The sequence below is a fragment of the Lentinula edodes genome (genome assembly GCF_021015755.1).
Source record: "Lentinula edodes strain Le(Bin) 0899 ss11 chromosome Unknown C8R40scaffold_23, whole genome shotgun sequence".
NCBI lineage: Eukaryota > Fungi > Basidiomycota > Agaricomycetes > Agaricales > Omphalotaceae > Lentinula > Lentinula edodes.
In genome coordinates this window covers 141,004-160,491 of record NW_025764329.1, presented here as the reverse complement: position 1 = coordinate 160,491, position 19,488 = coordinate 141,004, and the positions used below count along the sequence as shown (strand labels likewise).

Here is a 19,488-nt window from a genome sequence, read left to right as displayed (position 1 = left end):
TCTTTCTTCTGCTGGCCAGAAGAGAACAGTCCCTTGGTCCCTCTTTTTCCCTGTTCACTAAACTTGATGCTCTCGATTTGTCATGCGCTTCAACGCCATCGTATGGATCTCTCTTGCCATTTTCACCATCTTTGGCACAATCGTTGACGCTGCACCCGTGAGTTTTCATGCCAGTATTTGCCATCTAACAATGTCTTCGATTCTCATTGGATTTTTTCTTCTGCAAATATGGACAGACTACCCCCGATGGTCGCGATGGTTTCTGGATTGGTGATACATTTGTCCATAATATAGGGTACCCCGATGCCTCGAAGAATCTTGTGATAGTCTTCTACAACGGTGGGGTAGGCCAGTCGGGTAAAGATCTTATCACAAAGCTGCTGCGCAAAATGTTTGAAGAAAGATTGAAGAAGAAGATTGAGCCGGGTTGGACAGAGTCCCGCATCGCAGCTCTCAAAATTGAATTCAGCAACGCTGTTCCGTCATACGGAGGTGCTGGCAGGTTAAAGATTCGGTCTGGAATGATCACCTTCAGTATTATTGGCAATTTTGGGAACTGTTACAATCGGGGTTGCAGGGGCATGGTTGATGATGCTGGAGAGGGACATATTTTTTTTGGTAACAATGAGGAGATTTTTTATTCTTCTCCACACAATGTATGTGGTGTCTTGACTATCTTGGTGCTTCTCATTTTGATTCCTTGTGTATAGAAATTCATGGCTAAGATTTAGCGGAGCATTTTTCACCGCTGCTTATCATGTTCCAATGACTGGCCATAAGTTGTCATTACATCTCACACCTCTCTCAACCTCCTTCGTGCTTTGGAATGAGTGTTATTGGAAACAAGTTCAGGGATGTAGGCTATGGACGGAGAAGAGATGAGGATCTTTGCACGATTGAAAAGGAACTTATTAGGCAATGGAATTGTATCAACTTTTTGAGACTTCAAGGCGCTATGATATCATTTGTACTACCTGTTGCGGTTGATGGTTCGGGTCAAATAATTTTATCATAATCAAGTAAAAATGGCGGACACTCAAGGATTTGAACGTAAAGCAGCTTAAAGCAGACAGGAGAATGTCTTGCACGACACATAGCGAGGAGTAGCGCGGCCTGTCGAAAGGATTGGAGGTTTGAGCCAGTATAGTGCTATAGATACCGACGGGTCTTGAAGCTTGAGATCCCACATATGTAAATATCCTAAGCTTGTGTAAGGAGCGGGCAAGGAGTTTTGCGGTCACAGAATATGGCGCTTAAGCTGAGGCGCCTCTAGGCGCCCATATCCTCCTTCTCACAGGATGTCCATCGCCAAGAAACCAGACCAGTTTGAATGTTCTACAGACTAGAGTAGGAGGACTCATCTGACCATTGACACCTTCACATGCAAGTCCCGCGATGAGAAAAGGTTGGTGGATGCAGTGATTCACTGGTCATTTGACAACCACAGCTCACTCTGGCATTCTGATGAGATAGATCATAAAGTGGGTCCCATATCACAGATCTTATTCATGGATTATACTGCTATTCAAAGATCAATGACATATCATGGGTCCACCCTCATTTATGACCGAGCTGACCTTGGGCAATGGCTTCTATTTATTCATGTGAAAACATCCACATTTATACAGAGTATCCTATTTATAACAGGGGATAATCTGCGGTTTCACGACTTCAAGTTCCTATCAGAATGCACATCCCACCTCCCCCAGTAACTCAAGCTTTGTCAAGTGAAACCTTTCGTCGTCCTCCTCTAAATGGATCTATCACTCTCTGTGAAATGTATGACTGGCATGCACAGAACACATCAAACCACCGTCTTTTCGTGTTTGCACAAGAGGATGGGACCACGAGAACCATCTTTTGGCCCGAGGCGGTCAAAGCAGTTTGGACTGGTGCGAGGTTGATACGGGATCGCGTGTCTTCGGAATCCCTCGAAAAGACACCGATTGTGGCAATTGTTTCAATGTCAGGTAATGTCTCCTCAGTCCACGTCAAACTGACGAAGAGGCTAAAAACCATTTTTTAAATACAAAAGAGACCATATCCTATTTCATCACAATGATGAGTATTATACGTGCCAACTTCATTGTTTTCCCAATCTCTCCCCGCAACTCACCTCAAGCAGTTGCTCACTTGATATCTAAAGTCAGTGTTGATCACATCCTGATGGGTCATGAAAGTTCTATGCAGGATCTAGTGAGAGAGGCCCTCGAAATAGTCAAAACCTCCGCTATGAACCATGTCCCTCAAGTCTCACTAGCACCATTTTTTGAAGACCTGTTTCTGGAGAATCCTGTTACCAATGCAGATGATCTTCCTTTCAAACGTCGGAATCCACATGACATTTTGTTTTACATTCACTCTTCAGGTGTGTACATATTTGACATATTCATGCTATGTTGATTTCTTGGTTGAACAGGGTCTACTGCACATCCCAAGCCAATTCCCTGGACCAATCACAGATTTTTAGAGCTTTCTTTGATTCCGTGGTTTGGCGAACAAGATCTATGTGGCAAGATTCTTTCATTGCATGTAATGCCTATGTATCATGGTATGGGCATTCTGCAACTTTGCTGGACTGTAAGTCATATACTTATACTGCTTATTTATTCCTTCATTGTTGTCCTTCTATCTGTAAGGCATCTACTGGGGTTGTTGTTGCAACCTTCAAACCTCATTCTCCAGCAATTCTACCCACCCCGGAGAATTTGTTTGAAGCAGCAACAGCAACTAGAAGTGATATTCTTTTCTGCGTCCCCGCCTTCATTGAGGTATGCCATGCCAAGTTCCGAGCTTTCCAAAGAATCAAGATAACGGTTGCTAGGCTTGGTCTAGAGTCCCTCGATATGTTGACTGGCTTGCTACACGGACTGGAGTGGTGAGTAGTTTCAGCTTCTTCAATAACTATGGACCTTCGAAACTAAGTACACTCAACAATAAGCTGTTCGGGGGTGGTCCATTAAACAAGAAAGCTGGAGATCTTCTCAGTTCAAAAGGTGTTTCCATTTTTGTTCTATATGGGTCGTAAGTCAATTTCTACCATATTGAGAATATCTTCACACATCATTATTTTCCAGAACCGAAACGGGTATTGTGAGCTCACTGATTCCTGGTACGGAATGGAATCAATATACGTTTCTGTTTTGTGTTGAGATTTCAAATTACAGCTAGCCCTATAAGTGACTGGGAGTATTTCCCCCTTTCGGGTGTTATCACTGCACACATGATGCCTCATGGAGAGAATAGGTTTGAACTCATTGTGGTGGTAAGTAAAATATATTGCTACAATCTCTGGTGCTCACTTTAGTTCAATTGAAGTCCAATGATTTTTGCAAACCCAGTGCTTTAAACACTAAGATTGATGGAATAGATGCGTATGCCACATCCGATCTTCTGTTGCCTCATCCTACCATGTCAGGTTATTGGCGTGTATTTGGAAGAGTGGATGATCAGATCATTCATAACACTGGAGAAAAGGTACACATTTAGTCCTCAAAAATGGTACATATTACTCTTCTAACACCCTTGGTTCCTAGACAAACCCTGTCCCTCTTGGTATACTTAGATCAATACTAGAATCAATGGAAATCAGCTCAAGAAGCATCTTTGTTTGCTTAACAGAAAACACCTTGAATCAGGATCCACATGTTGCAGCTGCAGTGATGTTTGGACGTGGTCACTTCCAAGCTGGAATCCTTGTTGAACCAAAGCCACCATACAAATTCGAACCTTCTAATGAGACAAAACTCAGTGAATTCCGAAACAAGCTGTGGTAATTCACATGTCACCTTTGTGACTGCATTTTATCATTCATAGTCTGCAAAAAATATAGGCCGACTATAGAGCAAATGAATAATTTCGCACCCCAGCATTCCCGTGTTTTCAAGGAGGTGAGTTCCTCTAGGAATAGTATTGTTATAACTAAAATTTATCAGCTCTCAGATGATTCTGGTCGCAAGTCCTTCCAAGCCATTCATGTATACTGCAAAAAATACAACTCGGTGTGTTCTTATTTATGTGATCAATAGCTTCTCTGAACCTGCTACATGACATACTAGCCGTCAAGCTATTTTAAATCAATATGAAGAGGAAATTGAAGCTGTATACAAAGCTGTTGAAGAAACTACCCAATCGGATATTCCTGCTCCAGTTGAATGGAACCCACTATCTACTAAGAGCTTTGTCCGCAATATAGTGACCCAAGTATTATCTCACACAGTCAAGGATGGGGATGATATCTTCCAATATGGATGTGACAGGTAGCTCCCCTTCAAAATAATTCGAAGCCTGCTCATTTCTAATACTGCTTGTGCCATACAGCCTTCAGGCCACTTGGATCCGGAATACTATTCATCGTGCTCTCCGAGAATCTGCAGAGATCGACATTAGACAGTCAACCAGCAACTTTGTCTATGATCATCCAACAATCAATCAGCTTGCCCAGCATGTTTTGTCAGTAGCGTTGGGTGAGGAAGGTACTGGGGATACTTTTCAGGAAAATAAGGTCAAGACAATGGAGCAGATGGTGAAGAAGTATATTGCAGACCTTCCTGCGGCTCCTTCCGAAGTCAAGCAGGTATCACATCTTAACCAGAAAGTAGTGCTGCTTACTGGAAGCACCGGGGCATTGGGAAGTCATATTCTTGATGAACTGGTGAAGTATAAAGGAGTCAAGAAAATATATGCTCTGAACCGGAAAGGGATTGACGGACTTGCTGATAGACAAAGGATGGCATTCAAGGAAAGAGGACTCAATGAACCTGTTGAGGACATAGAGTGCCAGCGTGTTGTTCTTTTAGAAGGCAATACTTCCGTCAGTAACTTCGGACTTGAAACTATAATTTTCAATGAGGTATGAGCAGTCATTTAAGCAAGTGCTTTTTTCTCATCTGGTATACTTTTCAGATAGCAAGTTCTGTGACTCACATCATTCACAATGGTACGTTATATCAATGTTTTAGTCCAGCTATCAATATATGAATATTTCCATTACAGCGTGGCGGGTGGATTTCAATCCGGGACTGTCTTCATTTGAGTCTCACATCAAGGGTCTCCGAAGGGTTGTGGATTTTTGCATTACATCTCAAGCAAGTTTGTTTTTCACAAGTTCTATCGGTGTTCTCACATGTATTGTGATCTTCCACACTTATTGTGTCTCAGATACTAACTCGCTGGAATTAGCAATGCCCCCTGAGGTAGCACCTCCACCGGAAGCATCTATTCCTCCTGAATTTGCTCTATCCAATGGATATACGCAATCAAAATGGGTTTCAGAGCAAATTCTTGATGCTGCACATAGAAACAGTGGCTTGAAATACCTCAGCATCCGCGTTGGGCAGCTCACCGGAGCAATCAATGGCGCATGGAATGTCAAAGAGTGGTTTCCCTCCATGATACAAGCTTCAAAGATCCTCGGATATATTCCATCTGATCACCGAGTACGCCACCATTTTATTCTTAATACACAAGATGTTAACTGCCACATTATAATTTCAGAATATTTCCTGGATCCCTGTATATCATGCAGCAGCCACGATTGTAGATTTTGTCAACAATGGATCAATTCATGACAACCAGCATGTACACCTAATCCATCCTTGCCCAGTTCCTTGGTCTTCACTTGCTTCAGTATTTGCCAAAAAACTTGGCCTCGACATTGTTGAATACCGGGACTGGTTGGATAAGCTCATGGATAAAGGAGATACAAGAGAAATGCATTTGGTACCTTTCTTCCAGAGATTAGGCCAGGGAGAAGTTGCAGAGAACAGAGAAGCATTCGAAATGCCTAAAGTACAGTTGAAGTCGGCCCTCGCAGCATCAGAAACATTGAGGGAACAGAGCCGTGAAATCCAAGAGGAAGATGTAGAGAGATGGTTGGCATATTGGGGAAATGTGTAAGAAATTCGAATATGCTAAATATCAAGTACTTGAATGTATGTATGGTCGTGGCGTTCATATCAGTGTCGCTATTTTTGCCTGAACTGTTTGAGATATTACTGGCCAGATATCGACCGGTCATAGCCACCCTTCGGAGAGCATCAGGTCGAACGATTTCTAACACCTATCAAGAGGTTAAGTATTAACCCCAACTTTGTGCGTAAAATCATCTCTCCTTGCGTCGGGTGTCATATTATCATCTCGAGGAGTTAATCTGTAATGGTACAACAGGTACTACTGCCTCCCAGGTGATACTCGTCTCTCCTACTTTGAGATTTGGCTGCTTGACGGAGTTCAGATTGACGGACATAAGGCTTGGTCTGAGTTTGGGAATCTCGAAACAAACACTGGCTCTGCGTTAAATGCGACCACTATTACCTTCTGCGCATCTGGAGCGCTCCTGAGTAACGGCACAATGATGCGTTGTCAACGATTCTCCTCCAGGAGTTCCATTGCCCGAAGTGAGCTCCAATCTTGTAGGTTGGCGTTGAATGAAAGCTGTGGAGTTACCTTCGAACGTGACTGTACAGCAGATGCGGACGGTCGAATGGATATCAAGATGTTTGAGCCTTGCGATGACACCGCGTGACCGGGTTGTACACTCTTTGAACCCTGCGACGTTACATATGGCGGCACTGCGGTAGTATCCTTCTTCGCTCCGGATCTTCGATGGCTCACTGGCTCATCGGATCTCTCTTCTAATTATGCAGGAATTCTTGGTGTTTCTGAAGATAATCGTCGGAGGGACTCACCAGCAAACCCCGCTTTATGATACCGACTCAGAAAACACTTCCCTGCGAAAGACAGCGGTCAAACAAAATCTTCCCCAATTTGCCGTTCCTGATGGCAAGATATTCATCGTCGCCAATGAAAATCCATTATATGACGTCGAAGAAAAGACGAAAACTGTTCACTTCTGAATAGAGTCCATGCAACGAACCCAAAGGACGGAACTCCGACACTGCTTCCACTCTCCCCTCCAGACTACGTTCCGCAAGGTCCAGCATCGGATCAGTGCATTCGAATGACTATTACACCCGATGGCATCGAGAAAGGCTAGATTGTGGATAAAATGACCGAAGGAAGAATAATGCCTGAGATAATCTGGATGCCCTCATCATCAACGGTGCGAACTGGGTACGCGGCATACTTTTCAATCAACGGTACTCCATGGGAAGTCCGAACGCCGACCGTTCAATGCTTGGTAGAATCCTCTAGGTAGTCAGTTCACCAAGGAAGGGCTCCCGATGGGTGAATAACTTACCTTTACATATAATTTAGTGGCTCTGGATACTCTTTTCATGCATTCCATTCTATTCCATTCCAGCTCCCATTTGAGGGAACGAGTATTAGGGTTGATACAGCGTACGTATTTGCGACAATTGACACGACGATACGAGGACTGGAGCGAGAATCGTAGTGGGTAATGGAGCTGCACCTCCAAGATCAGGATGTTCTACTTGCGGTAAGTGGTTTGGCGGTGAGCGGAGGTTGGTCTGAAAAGTCCTCGGGCTTATCGGGATCGGGCCGAACAAGTTTCCTCCAAACAATCACCATCACCATCAGTGACACTGACAGTGACCATCTCCTCGTTGTCGACACGCCGATGTTTCTCAGAACCGTCGTCTGAAGATCCGGGAAATACTGAGATCTTTCAGTCTACACCCTTAAATGGCGCCATTGTTTGAAACAATCAAGGTATGAGTATCCCTTAGCGTCGCACAGAATGACTATTAGCCTACTGTATATTCAACAATGTTCCTTTAGTCGTTCCACGATGTTCAAATTTCTTCAGAAGGTATAGAAACTGTTGGATTTTTGGAGGCAACAGAAGGACTAGTGGCAATGTTTGGTGAGTACTTATAATTCCTCCAGCACCAGTTCTGTTTCGTTCAATACGTCTCCATAGATCTTTTTGGGTCAAAAATCTTTGGCTTTGTTCAATCTGACATCAGAAGTAACATTGGTGTGAGTTTATGCTGCAATCACTTTGTCCGATTTCGAATTATGTTCTATGTCTCCCCGCTACACTCGCTCGTTCTTCAGCTAAGCTGTCCAATCTTGTAGGGTGTCCGAACGCGTTATCAAACACATAAAGACTCCTCCCAGACTCTGGAAGAGCTTGTGAAATTTGAAGTCGTCAATGGAGATCATCACAAACATGGGACAGCATGCGTAGTTCGTCTAATACGGTATGTACTCTGCTAAATTTGCATTTTGAACCTGTCATGAATTTTGTTTCGATATTCCTTGGTTTGGTCTGAAATACCTTGGCTCAAAGTTCAGAGTTATTCACAAATGTTGTTTTTCCTTTCATTCCTGCTTTTCCTTTCATTCCTTCTTTTCCTGTATTATTACCTCAGCTAACTCTTGAAGTACAGCGGTCTCGCTTTGATACAGCACGCTCTTCAACGCATGCAAGACCATCCGGATGATGAGCTTCATGTGTGTTTCAAGAGTGCCTACGACGTTGTGCTTCGACACCATCATGCATGGGTTGTTCGTGGCGTTGTTACTGTGAGTAACCCGAAGCCTTCTTTCCGCTTCCTCCCTATCAACCACTAACTCCTGGTACAGGTTGCCATTCGCGCTGTTCCACATCGGCGTGACTTTTACCAAGTCATATCTTGTGGGGAAGCTCCGGAAAAGTTCGATCCAGAGTTGGGGAAATGGTTGCAGGCCCTAGAGGTTATCGTGAAGAGGATGAAGGACTTTTTGGAGAGTGGCGGATATGGGAATGTCTAGTTGCGTTGATCAGTGTTTGATGTGCCGTGGAGCTGTGAAACTTTAGGAATGGAATCCTTGGCGACATGTATCAGCAAGGCCTCTGGCGTAAATGGACGCTAGCTGAGTGCCATAAAACAGAAATGGCGCAGATATAAAGTTAGGCGCCCATTGATTCTCAAGTAGCGCTGGTCCTTTTGTCTTTTGCTTTATTGTGATTTCTGCGCAATCTTATTGTCTTTTATTCCTTTGTCTCGCGTGGTTCTTAAATCTCGAGGACGTTGACGCGAACATTCTTTCCTCTCAGCCTCGTTCCTTCCTTTCTTTTTGTTTTTAATGAAAGGAATGATCTTCCGTACCGGCCTTGCTTTATTGTCTTTTTTTCTGGCTGTTCCCCTTTGTACGTTCCTTTGAGCTTTCCTCTTTCTGCGATTCGAGTTAGGGATGTATATAAGGGAGTATCCTGATTCACTAGATCTATATCTTGCGATTCCCGACTCCAAAACGCCCACTGCCACTTGAGTTCCGCCTGCCTTTCTATAATGTCTTTCGCCCGGCGATCCTCGAAATCTCAATCGAAACCCAAACCTGCACCCCAACAACTACCTCCGAGTCTCGCCTCTGAACTCCTCATGATGCAATTCATGGGCGGAGGCTCTATCGAGCGGAATGCAAAACGGATCATGGAACAGCAGGCTCGGGATATCGCTCCTGCCGGGCGAACTCACCATAATCACCACCACCACCATTCCTCTGAACAGCATCACCACCCTGATCGTCACCACCACGACCAGCGACGGAGAAAGTCGAAACCATCGACAGACACGCGTCTGCCTCTCGGTGAGGTTTATCGTGACGAACGAGGGAATATGTGGTGGGACGAACACGAAGCTGCAGAGTTTAGAGGCCTTTTGACGCCGACGCAGCACGACACGCAAAGCCAGGGCTGGGTTAATTACGATCCTTTCGGTACTACTGCTGCTGCTTCACCCACCTCGACCACGTTCTCGGTGTCCAATATCCCTCCTCATCATCCTCATCACACCCACACCCACCATGTTCAACCCCCTTATTCGAACGCTGGATATCCTTCATATGCCGATCCGGGAATGATACCGTATGGTTCATCAGCTCCGCTTCGTCGTCGTGGGTCCGTGGTGTCTCCAGCGACGTCTGGTTTCGAAGATTCGTTCGTCCCACCTGTAGTCCCTTCAGGGTACATTCCCCATGCGCATGCTGATCCAGTAATAAAGAAGAAGACGCTCCGGGGACGTGCTAGAGCGCTTTTTGGTGGTCATTGATCCACTTATTGACTCTCTTCTTCTGATGTTGTTGTAATATATCCTTTCGATACCCTTCGATTTCCGCGTTCAACCGTACACGACGATGTACATATATCTATCACTTGTATTGATTCTATCTACTACTCAAACGTAACGGTGTATTTTTACTTCGATCAATACCTATTCTTGTATTCCAAATCAAATGCGGTCTATTCGTTCACGGATTCAGACAGACGTGGCTGAACGAAATTTAAAGGTAAACGCTATGTTAATGAATGCCCTATAAAGTTTCCAGATACTACCAGATAAACATTAATCCAGATGCTCATCAGCTAGAGTCACAGCTGGGAGACTATAATGACAGATACACGCTACTTACACGGTGTTCTATTCATCAGTGAAGTGATAGACAAAGCTAAAAAAGTCCGTAGTCTCATCGATAGACCAACGCTTCTCTGTCAAGCACTGTACAGGCTGAATGTATATATGCCAGATCAATGACAAAAAACACCGTGCATTGGCTTGGAGTAGTTCGTAGATTTTCAGATATGAATCCTTCAACGTTGCAATAGGCAGCCTAAACATTTTCGAACTTTCCTGGTGAATGATGGATTCAGATCAGGAACTCTATGTAGCTATCGATATCAGTATACTTTTATGAGGGTATAAAAGTCGTTTCTCGGTACTAGTGTTTTCACCCAACCTCATCAAGACATACAAAGGAGATGTCCAACTGTCGGCACCGCTCTATCTCTCAAATGCTTTCGGGCAACGTACAATGGGCGGATAACGTCCAACAAACAAATCCGAATTTCTTCCCCGAGTCAGCGGGGAGAGCTCAATCACCCCATGTCAGTGAATCCTAATTCTTAAACTTGGTGTAAAAACAACTGCGCGCGCTCAACATGTTAATATTCGCAGACGCTCTGGATAGGATGCGGCGATTCGAGAGTACCAGAAACGGTCATCACTGGTACGAGGCCTGGTGATATCTTCGTCAACCGGAATGTTGGAAAGTAAGTCTGATTGCAATAATGTTCCCTGCTATGGATGTTGTTCTGAGATTTATTCACGCCGTTTTTGTATCACAGCCAAGTCCAGTTCAACGACGAAAACTTGATGGCGACTCTAACATTTGCCGTCGATCAACTGGGCGTAAGAAACGGTGTGTATCCAAACTACTTGCCACACTTACATTGTATCTTAAAACATTTCTAGTCATTGTATGTGGGCACACTGGATGCGGCGCCATAACTGCCAGTTTCAGAGCCAGTAAAACAGTGATCCCTGGTCGAACGCCGATCACACTCGACGTATATTCCGCTGACTCTCCCTTGAACCGTTTCCTTGCTCCTCTAACCACGTCGATTGCGAATTTGGTCCCAAACCTGCAGATATCTTCTGTGGTGGAAGCGGAGGCAATTCCAGTCCTTATTCGTGAGAATGTGAAGGTGCAGGTAGATAATCTTTGCGAGACGGAGGTTATTCAGAATGCATGGCGTACAAGGCCTGTGGGAGAGGAGCTTACGGTTTATGGATGGCTATATGATGTTGGAACGGGAAGAATCCAGGATATGGAAATCTCTCGAGGACCAGAATCGTTGCCTAAACCCCGCGTTTTTTCAACTGAAAAGATTATGTTGTAGTACTAGTTAGCTGCATACTGTAAGCGTCTAATTAAGCGCCGTAGACGATCACTCAAATCAAGTTCGCTCAATCAATTATTCAGCAAGGATACTGTACCTTCTCTCACTTTAACCACTTACTAACAGAATATAAGCATGGTCCGAGTTCTCCTCCTTGGTGGTCATGGAAAAGTCGCCCTCCATATGACCAAACTCCTTGCGGCTCACAATCACAAAATCAGTTCTGTCATTCGCAATCCAGACCATGCCATAGAAATCTCTGATCAATATCCTGAAAATCCTTCCCTTATTGAGCCAGTTGTAGCTTCTATCGAGGAAACCGACGAGGAAGGAGCAAAAGAGTTGATGAAAGGTGTTGAATGGGTTATTTGGTCTGCAGGTAAGCCCCAAAATCCGGATGCATCTAATTTGAATGCTTATATTTGCTACCGACTATTGTAGGTGCTGGAGGTAAAGGAGGTCCCGAGCGTACAAAAGCCGTAGACGAGATTGCGGCCAAGCGCTTCATCAAAGCCGCTCTACTCGCTCCTTCTGTTACGAAATTCCTCATGGTCTCTGCCAGTTCTAGTCGTCGTTCTCCTGCCTCGTACTGGACAGACTCTGACAGAGTCGCTTTCAAGAAAACCTGGGATTCCATCGGAGTCTACTCGGAAGCGAAAACCGTCGCGGATGAATATCTCTACGATGAAAGTAGGAAGAGTTCGAAACCCATTTGGGTCGATATATGTTTACGTCCGGGATCGCTTTCGGATAGTCACGGAACAGGGAAAGTTGATCTTGGTAAGGCTAAGCTAGTTGGAAGTGTTCCGAGGGAGGATGTTGCTGCGGTCGCTGTGGAGCTGTTGGAGAAGGAGACTGGAGGTGGGCTATGGGTTGATCTCATAGGTGGGTCAGAGCCCATTAGCTCAGCAGTGGAACGAGTAGTATCTCAGCGAATCACGTCGAGGGAGTAATTTCTGGATGTTGAAGAGAAGTCTTGAGAAATGTATGATAATGTAGGAACCTTGAAATGAATGTTCATTAATGCTTGCCGCCTTGCACGGAATGATCACAGGGACTTGGGCATTGATATATGCATGTATGTGCTACTTACATTGATTGTATCTCAATACCCCACGTCAAGCGAGCCGGAGTGGAAGGGTTTGGGTATCGGTTTATGAATCCGGAACATACAAGATTTTAATAGTATCTAAAAGACCCCCTATGGATGCTCTGTAGGGCTTGAACCATTCGCCGCAAGAGGTGAGGGAGATTCAGATCGGGTACACGATTCTCACGACCCCCCCCCCCCCCCCCCCAATGAATAGAGAGTCCAGGCAGGGTCTATTTGGAGAACTGTCTCAAACGCCCTTCAAGCTCACATATACCTTCCAGACTGTACCTAAGTAGTTGGATATCATCAATAAGTGACACAAACACAGGTATTCGAAGATTTCGAACAAGTTTTATGGCCTCTCGAACCGTCATAGGATGCCGTGCAGCTCGGCTTGGGCTTGGTCAGGGCCTTTCGCGTGGCAACATAAGTACCCCCGATCTGAATCTCCCTCACCTCTTGATTCGCCGCATACCTTACGATTTTGTGATTGACACTAGCGTCGTTTATGTGGAATTTAAGTAGCAAGATGCAAGCATCCGTAAGGCTCTGTTTTGACCGGAGATTACATCGAAGCAAATTTCGTGTCCCAGAGAATTCGAGGAAACAGAACATGTTACATAGAAAAGATCCATTCCAAACGTTCATTTAAGATACGATGTTCAAAACCTTACTTAACCTTACCTTACCTGACCTGACAAGATGTGTATATCGACAGATGCGCAGAGATCCGAGACTCGAAGATACAGTCGACTCCCTCTTAACCCATACCCCTATAAACCCATACTCCCTTATACTCCATACATTTTCTGGGTTACCGACCTCGTTTGCAGGGAAATGCCATGCATAACCCATAACTCTCCCATACCCCATAATCCATACCTTTTTGGGGTATTCTCCGCTATATTTTTACCCATAACCCATACCTTGATTGCTATCATTGCATTTGATACTCCCAAAATGGGATGTAAGTAAACAATTGGCATAAAATCAATACAAAACCAATAAAATGGTCGATTTACACTAATTTTGAGCTAACATAACCCATGATAACCCATGTTACAGCTCCCGATTAGGCAAATTGTCACGTATGTCACTTAGTGTGACCACCCCATAAACCCATACTCTCCCATAACCCATAGGTCTGGATGTCCACGGAGGGGTATGGGTTAAGAGGGAGTCGACTGTACACGTTGGATAAATGCATGTGGTGTTCGCAGTCCCATTGACTGGTTCAAAGTCAATAGCCGTGTCCGGTCAATTGAAAATGAGCACAGTTTTCTTTTGACAAGTGGCATGGATGTACATAACTGGATACAGTTGGGCATCGTTGTATCACGATGGCCTAGGACAGTACCTTGAACTTGGTTCTAATTTGACTGGCTCAGATTGGGAATTCACTGGTATAGGTAATCTGGTAGAGGGGGTCAGAAAGGTTATAAAAGAGTGTTACCTTTTAATCATTCTACCAACTCCTCATCGGAAGACTGACAAACCTACACTGTACACAGAATGTCTCAATATGCATCTCTTCGAGCTCAGTTCTTCGAGGGTGACATTCGGACTAAATCGTCCCCAGACGAGCCCACAGACCCTATCGCTGAAATGCTTTCGGGCAACGCTCAATGGGCGAAGGCCGTCACCGAATCAGATCCCGACTTCTTTCCTACAACTGCGAGAGCTCAATATCCCCATGTTAATATACAAATGTTCAATCGTACACACCACTCTTGACTCACTGTTTATTATTTCAGACGCTTTGGATCGGATGCGGAGACTCGAGAGTACCTGAAACTGTCATTACTGGCGCAAAGCCTGGAGATATTTTCGTCAAACGTAATATTGGAAAGTGAGTTACCAATAAATCTTGCGAGTAGATGCCAACGTTGTTTGCGCTTCATCCATAGCCAAGCCCGCCATGATGATGAAAGTCTGATGGCAACTCTCACATTTGCAGTCGAAGTGTTGGGTGTAGAGCACGGCAAGCGGGTTTAATTCTAAGGTGTTTCACTAAGCATCTTGCCTAATTTGTACCTTCTAGTCATCATTTGTGGGCATAGTGGATGCGGGGCCGTTGCTGCCAGTTTGGCGGCAAGCCGACGAGAAACTGTACCAGGTCAAGATCCCATCATCACTATCGAGGGTTTCCCAGCCGACTCTCCGTTAAACCTTTGGTTGGCTCCCCTCACAATTTTTATCGGGAGTTTGGGGCTTTCTTCGACTCCACACGAAGAGGCTCTTCCTGTTGCAGTCCGAGAGAACATCATAGCGCAGGTGAACAGTGTATGTGAAACAGAGGTCATTCAGAATGCTTGGAGAAGAAAGATTTTGCCTAACATCACTGTTCATGGATGGGTTTATGATCTTGAAACTGGAAGGATTCAAGATTTAGGGATCTCCCGAGGGCCCGGATCGCTGCCAGCGGGAAAAGATTCGGCTTGAACGTATTGCATTGTAGTAAAATTGTGCAAAAGTTATACACTGTAGAAAAGGATCAAATAGGTTGAACTTCGTTACACGAGGCCGTGACGTTGTTGGTGTTCATACATAACTCGATTCCTACGGACCCTATCACGAGACACGCCTCAACATTACTCGGCGCTCATAGGCGCTCATGCGCTCTTCTCTTCTGATAAAATTGATGTCGTGACTCTTGTAAGAGACAAACCTCCAATGAACGTGATGGAAGTTGGACAGAGGTACAAAGGCAAATAGGACTTTGCCGAAAGTAAACTTGGTGTATGTGCACTTCAATTACTTACTTGTGCACTTTCACTTATCTGATTCACTCATCATTACCTTTACAGCTCTCTCTTCACTCTGCTTTCGTACCAATTGTCGTCTTCATACTGTCATCATAACATTAGTCATCGACGGTACCAGAGTCCAGAATCTATCGAGAAAGAGATCCGACGGTAAGTGGGCACATAACGGTATATATCCAGGATCGTCCCTGGTCTGCCCGATAGTTTCTTCTTTCTTCTCCCCCCAACACCGTATCAAACTTGCTGGCCAAGTCGGGTAGTGATACGACCACTGGTGCACACACAACATTTCCTGATCAAAGACCAAAAAAAACTTTCGCCTTATTACAACCAACCACTGCTTCGTTGTCCCCTACTATCATCCCTATTCTACCAGATATTTGGATCTTCTCCTGCGCTCCTTATACATCATTACTCCTACCATGCACATTCGACTCTATCTATGGACCACATACCTCGTCCTCGGTCTGATTTATGCTGTATGGGCTGTTCCAGTTCCTGGACCGCTAGGGACAACTGCAATTCGCAATGTGCGTAGAATGTTTGTAGTATTCCTCACATTGGCCCTGCTGGCTTCCCATCAACTTACAGTCATTCTTATTCTATGTGGTGCTTTATTTCTTGCTTATTGCTTATGAAAACATGTATCTCTAGGCACCGGGCCCTAGTTTTAAGAAGAGGGTGTCGATGGTGTACAGGTTTCCATTACCATTTGCGAAGACTCTCGTGCCTTTTGATGAACATGGAAAGGAATCTCTCGCTGCAAAAGCTGTGGTTGATATGATCATGCAACAGGTCGCGGGAGAACTGCATCTTCCGATGTCGTCGAAAGGTACAGGAACAGGCTCTGCTCAATTACCAGAGATTGTCATCGACAATGCATGTAGTAGCTCTCTGAAGGGGTACACACCTTCAAAAACATTCGAGTTTGAAATCACCAATGAAGACGGTACAGGGTGTTGTCGCGGTGGCTGCACATGCTTTGTGAGACCTGCGCTGAAGAAACCAGGGGTCTATGAAGTAGGCATTACCGATATATGGGCAGACAAATATGTCATTGGGAGGTCGTTGACAATGGATCCTGAGGCACTGCAGGCTTTAAACACTACTTTCCCCTTCAGATGGCCTGAATAGTTTGGAGATGTTTTAAATACTCATAGTTTGGCCCAGTGATATACGAAACAAGTATCCCCGATGCTCCCTGCCACTGTATGTACCTCCTCGTTCCCTGATACTCAATCTCCGCTTGCTCTTCGGAATACGGTCTTTCGAATGATCTAGCGTGTTCCGTGTGGCTCAAGCTCCTGTCCTGGCTTTCGGCCATCCGAGGGGGAATGGTTCTGAAAAAAACATGTTGCGCAGAAAAAGGTTCATTCAATATACAGAGTTGACCACACCTGACAAGATGGGTCATTGACTGACGTGCAGAGAGTTGAGACTCGAAGATAAGTGTCATTCAAGGCATTTCCTTTATCCAATCTATGTGACTTGGGATAGTCATGCTCTGGTGGTCATTCAACGATTTCTCATTTCAGGATTCTCCCAGTAGCGACTACAGTAGTATATGTGATTCAGGATCAGCTTTGCTCAACCCTTCACCTGGGTGCACCTTTGCCCACTCCAACCACTCATCAATTGTATTCTCAATGTCATCATTAGCCCATACGCCCACATTATAGTTCAACATGTTCGTAAACTCTCGAAAAGGACGACCCTGATCATGGGCCCGCTTCCACTCCCCTGTTGGGTCAATTTCAGTCATTTTGTCATTAAATACCTTTCGCAGTGAAGCCTTTTCTGACGAGGAACCACCTTCAAAACTCCCGTCCCATTCTTCACGATCCTGTAACCATCGGGGCATGTACGCACATTCCCATAAAGGGGCAATGGTTGCACCTTCAAAATCTATCAGGCCAGTGATGTGGCCAGTATTCTCATCAATCTAACAGGGTGGAATTCAGAGGATTCATGAAATGACTACTCCTGCACTGACCATGACATTTGAAAGTCTGAAATCATCCATACGGAGCGAGAACGGATTCCCTGGAGTCGTAAGAGGACTTGATATGCAAATATCCCCAGGATAGATCGATGCTAATTTTACTGCCTTTTCCAGAACACGAATACCTTGCTCAAGGCATTCTTCATCGCCATCAAGCTCGTGTTCTAATACATGGCGTCGTAGATTTTGAACACGTAGAATGTGCAACTCGGTTTCGAGAGGACTGCGAACATAACTTGTTGGACTGAGGAAAGGCCCTCGATATCTTCTTAAATCAGGTGCGGTCAATTCGTTGGGGAAACGGACAACTCCATCAAGAGCTCGGTAGAATGGCGTGCTGACAACAGGCCCAACGATGAAAGAGTTTGCTGAAGATCCAGGCTCATGATAAAGAGACCCTCCAGTGTCAAAACGGAGGTGAAATAACTGAAGTATGCATTTTGCGACTTCAGCTACTACAACCTGTTTCTTCTCGAATGGCAATGTGTCCCAAACCGCACTGGCTGGAACACCAAGAATCTGAACACACATCTCAGAATCGAAATGTGATACATTATCACACACAATACCTTTTCAAGGATCATGTACTCCAATCCAACGGGGTTGTCATTTTCGGTGTTCCATGCGTAAACGTGAGGAGTGTGGATACTACTATGGGAAGCAATATACTGCAAGGTCGCAACCTAACAAACCATGGCCCAAACTCCAGCGCACGCCTATCACCTTTGAATGAACTTACCACTTACCTCTGACTCAAGCTTGTCTTTTGGAAATGCAGGGGCCGCTACACGGACTACAATGCGCAGATCGCCGGAGACTTTATATACCTGTAGACAGTATCAATTTAAGAAAAGCCAATGATAAATAATCGATGAGCAGGGCACCTTGTGATATCCTCCTTCTGCGAGCTTAACCAGATTGCATTCTTGAATACACATAGCCGCTCCAACTGCCTTGGTAAGTTGAGTGAGGGAGAATGTATCGGGCGAAGTCTCCTCATCGTTATCATAGAAGAAAGTGGACAGGTGATCTGTATCTTGTAACATGGTGGGCGAATGAAGAGGTTCGATTCTTACCTAAAGCTCAAGTAAATCTTCAACTGCCACTGCCACTGCGTGTAACTCTTCCCTAATATAAAATCTCCACTCTCTTCAGGTGTATCCCATACTGGTCCCAGTCCTTTTCCATGACTTTCTTACTTGAGCCTTCTTTGCCGTTGCAAGACAATGCAAGTAGTCATGATCAAAGCACGTCCACTATGATTGTTTCCCACGCTCTCATGTCTTTCATCCAATAATCTGGGGTACTCACTGTTGCAGCCGACTGTACCCTTGTACACAGCCGACAGAGTGATACCTATCTCAATAATCTGTCCATGGTCATGTCCTTGAACTTGAAGTAGTCATTTGCTCTTCTACATCAAGTCCAGACCGAGCGCTGAGCGCTGAGCCTCGAGCTCTTTACACTGCTCATATTGGATAGGATAGGATAGGATATAAATTATACTGGCGAGGTCCGATTCCCGAACGGCCAGTTTACCATACTACTGTACAATTACATATACGTCTATGTCTCATGTACAGCTATGGAACACACATTCCTACTAAGGGGGTCGCAATGTACACTTGATGTCTCTAAGCTCTCCCTAGCCTTGACAGTACACCCTTTCCCAGTTCAGATATGCATGCTGACTGAAAATAGCTCCTGAAAGGCTGTGTGCAAGCAGCATACACAAGATGGCATGCACAACAACTCCAGCACATTCCAGTGCACTGATATATTACCCAAGTACATCATTCCAAAGCAATCTTTGCAGTGGATCAGTTCAATGTCTCCAAGATCTCTTGCCAATTCAACCAAGCATTGGTAGCAGCCCACCTTGCACACCAATCACAATAATTGACTGCAGTGGAAACCCACTCACCACACACATACTGACCGAAATAGAACACAAGTATTATCTTCGGTGGGTACCCGGTCACTACGCACAAACTAATCAAAATAGACCACCAAGTACAAGCATTGTCTTCAGTGGATA

General features: G+C 44.8%; 10 protein-coding genes across 10 annotated transcripts; 8 read left to right on the top strand and 2 right to left on the bottom strand.

The window, feature by feature from the left end:
- Positions 1 to 1,027, top strand: C8R40DRAFT_1110594 (uncharacterized protein). Its single transcript, XM_046228326.1, has 3 exons — positions 1 to 157; positions 237 to 656; positions 711 to 1,027. Exons 1-3 carry the CDS (start codon positions 83 to 85, stop codon positions 729 to 731), a joined length of 516 nt encoding a protein of 171 aa, XP_046085055.1. The 5' UTR covers positions 1 to 82; the 3' UTR covers positions 732 to 1,027.
- A 660-nt stretch (positions 1,028 to 1,687) lies between these two features.
- Positions 1,688 to 5,898, top strand: C8R40DRAFT_1048508 (acetyl-CoA synthetase-like protein; the record flags this gene model as incomplete). The annotated part of the gene is made up of 19 exons (XM_046224508.1): positions 1,688 to 1,970; positions 2,036 to 2,368; positions 2,420 to 2,580; positions 2,640 to 2,771; positions 2,825 to 2,878; positions 2,942 to 3,024; positions 3,078 to 3,112; positions 3,168 to 3,265; positions 3,319 to 3,477; positions 3,537 to 3,555; positions 3,622 to 3,772; positions 3,833 to 3,890; positions 3,943 to 4,001; positions 4,059 to 4,259; positions 4,321 to 4,852; positions 4,906 to 4,939; positions 4,996 to 5,127; positions 5,182 to 5,438; positions 5,497 to 5,898. 19 exons carry the CDS (start codon positions 1,688 to 1,690, stop codon positions 5,896 to 5,898), a joined length of 3,183 nt encoding a protein of 1,060 aa, XP_046085054.1.
- Positions 5,899 to 7,431: 1,533 nt separating this feature from the next.
- C8R40DRAFT_339010 (glycolipid transfer protein domain-containing protein) lies at positions 7,432 to 8,943 on the top strand. The gene is made up of 6 exons (XM_046234765.1): positions 7,432 to 7,635; positions 7,705 to 7,789; positions 7,847 to 7,905; positions 8,005 to 8,129; positions 8,319 to 8,454; positions 8,515 to 8,943. Exons 1-6 carry the CDS (start codon positions 7,609 to 7,611, stop codon positions 8,680 to 8,682), a joined length of 600 nt encoding a protein of 199 aa, XP_046085053.1. The 5' UTR covers positions 7,432 to 7,608; the 3' UTR covers positions 8,683 to 8,943.
- C8R40DRAFT_339044 (uncharacterized protein) lies at positions 8,785 to 10,328 on the top strand. The gene is made up of 2 exons (XM_046234766.1): positions 8,785 to 10,200; positions 10,266 to 10,328. The coding sequence occupies exon 1, from the start codon at positions 9,204 to 9,206 to the stop codon at positions 9,960 to 9,962; it is 759 nt and encodes a 252-aa protein (XP_046085052.1). The 5' UTR covers positions 8,785 to 9,203; the 3' UTR covers positions 9,963 to 10,200; positions 10,266 to 10,328.
- A 253-nt stretch (positions 10,329 to 10,581) lies between these two features.
- Positions 10,582 to 11,663, top strand: C8R40DRAFT_1110587 (carbonic anhydrase). Its single transcript, XM_046228325.1, has 4 exons — positions 10,582 to 10,795; positions 10,866 to 10,960; positions 11,036 to 11,109; positions 11,163 to 11,663. The coding sequence occupies exons 1-4, from the start codon at positions 10,670 to 10,672 to the stop codon at positions 11,588 to 11,590; spliced, it is 723 nt and encodes a 240-aa protein (XP_046085051.1). The 5' UTR covers positions 10,582 to 10,669; the 3' UTR covers positions 11,591 to 11,663.
- Positions 11,664 to 11,680: 17 nt separating this feature from the next.
- C8R40DRAFT_1148802 (uncharacterized protein) lies at positions 11,681 to 12,816 on the top strand. The gene is made up of 2 exons (XM_046229527.1): positions 11,681 to 11,969; positions 12,032 to 12,816. The coding sequence occupies exons 1-2, from the start codon at positions 11,726 to 11,728 to the stop codon at positions 12,541 to 12,543; spliced, it is 756 nt and encodes a 251-aa protein (XP_046085050.1). The 5' UTR covers positions 11,681 to 11,725; the 3' UTR covers positions 12,544 to 12,816.
- Positions 12,817 to 14,195: 1,379 nt separating this feature from the next.
- Positions 14,196 to 15,125, top strand: C8R40DRAFT_1171876 (carbonic anhydrase; the record flags this gene model as incomplete). The annotated part of the gene is made up of 4 exons (XM_046231783.1): positions 14,196 to 14,378; positions 14,438 to 14,532; positions 14,591 to 14,652; positions 14,725 to 15,125. 4 exons carry the CDS (start codon positions 14,196 to 14,198, stop codon positions 15,123 to 15,125), a joined length of 741 nt encoding a protein of 246 aa, XP_046085049.1.
- Positions 15,126 to 15,870: 745 nt separating this feature from the next.
- On the top strand, positions 15,871 to 16,582 carry C8R40DRAFT_1171875 (uncharacterized protein; the record flags this gene model as incomplete). Its single annotated transcript, XM_046231782.1, has 2 exons — positions 15,871 to 15,978; positions 16,103 to 16,582. 2 exons carry the CDS (start codon positions 15,871 to 15,873, stop codon positions 16,580 to 16,582), a joined length of 588 nt encoding a protein of 195 aa, XP_046085048.1.
- Positions 16,583 to 17,000: 418 nt separating this feature from the next.
- C8R40DRAFT_1048493 (uncharacterized protein) lies at positions 17,001 to 17,390 on the bottom strand (the record flags this gene model as incomplete). The annotated part of the gene is made up of 1 exon (XM_046224507.1): positions 17,001 to 17,390. A coding segment is annotated over one exon (390 nt), but the record flags the coding sequence as incomplete, so codon positions are not given.
- A 24-nt stretch (positions 17,391 to 17,414) lies between these two features.
- C8R40DRAFT_1048463 (uncharacterized protein) lies at positions 17,415 to 18,496 on the bottom strand (the record flags this gene model as incomplete). Its single annotated transcript, XM_046224505.1, has 4 exons — positions 17,415 to 17,969; positions 18,020 to 18,133; positions 18,197 to 18,277; positions 18,335 to 18,496. 4 exons carry the CDS (start codon positions 18,494 to 18,496, stop codon positions 17,415 to 17,417), a joined length of 912 nt encoding a protein of 303 aa, XP_046085046.1.
- Between the last annotated feature and the right edge of the window lie 992 nt (positions 18,497 to 19,488).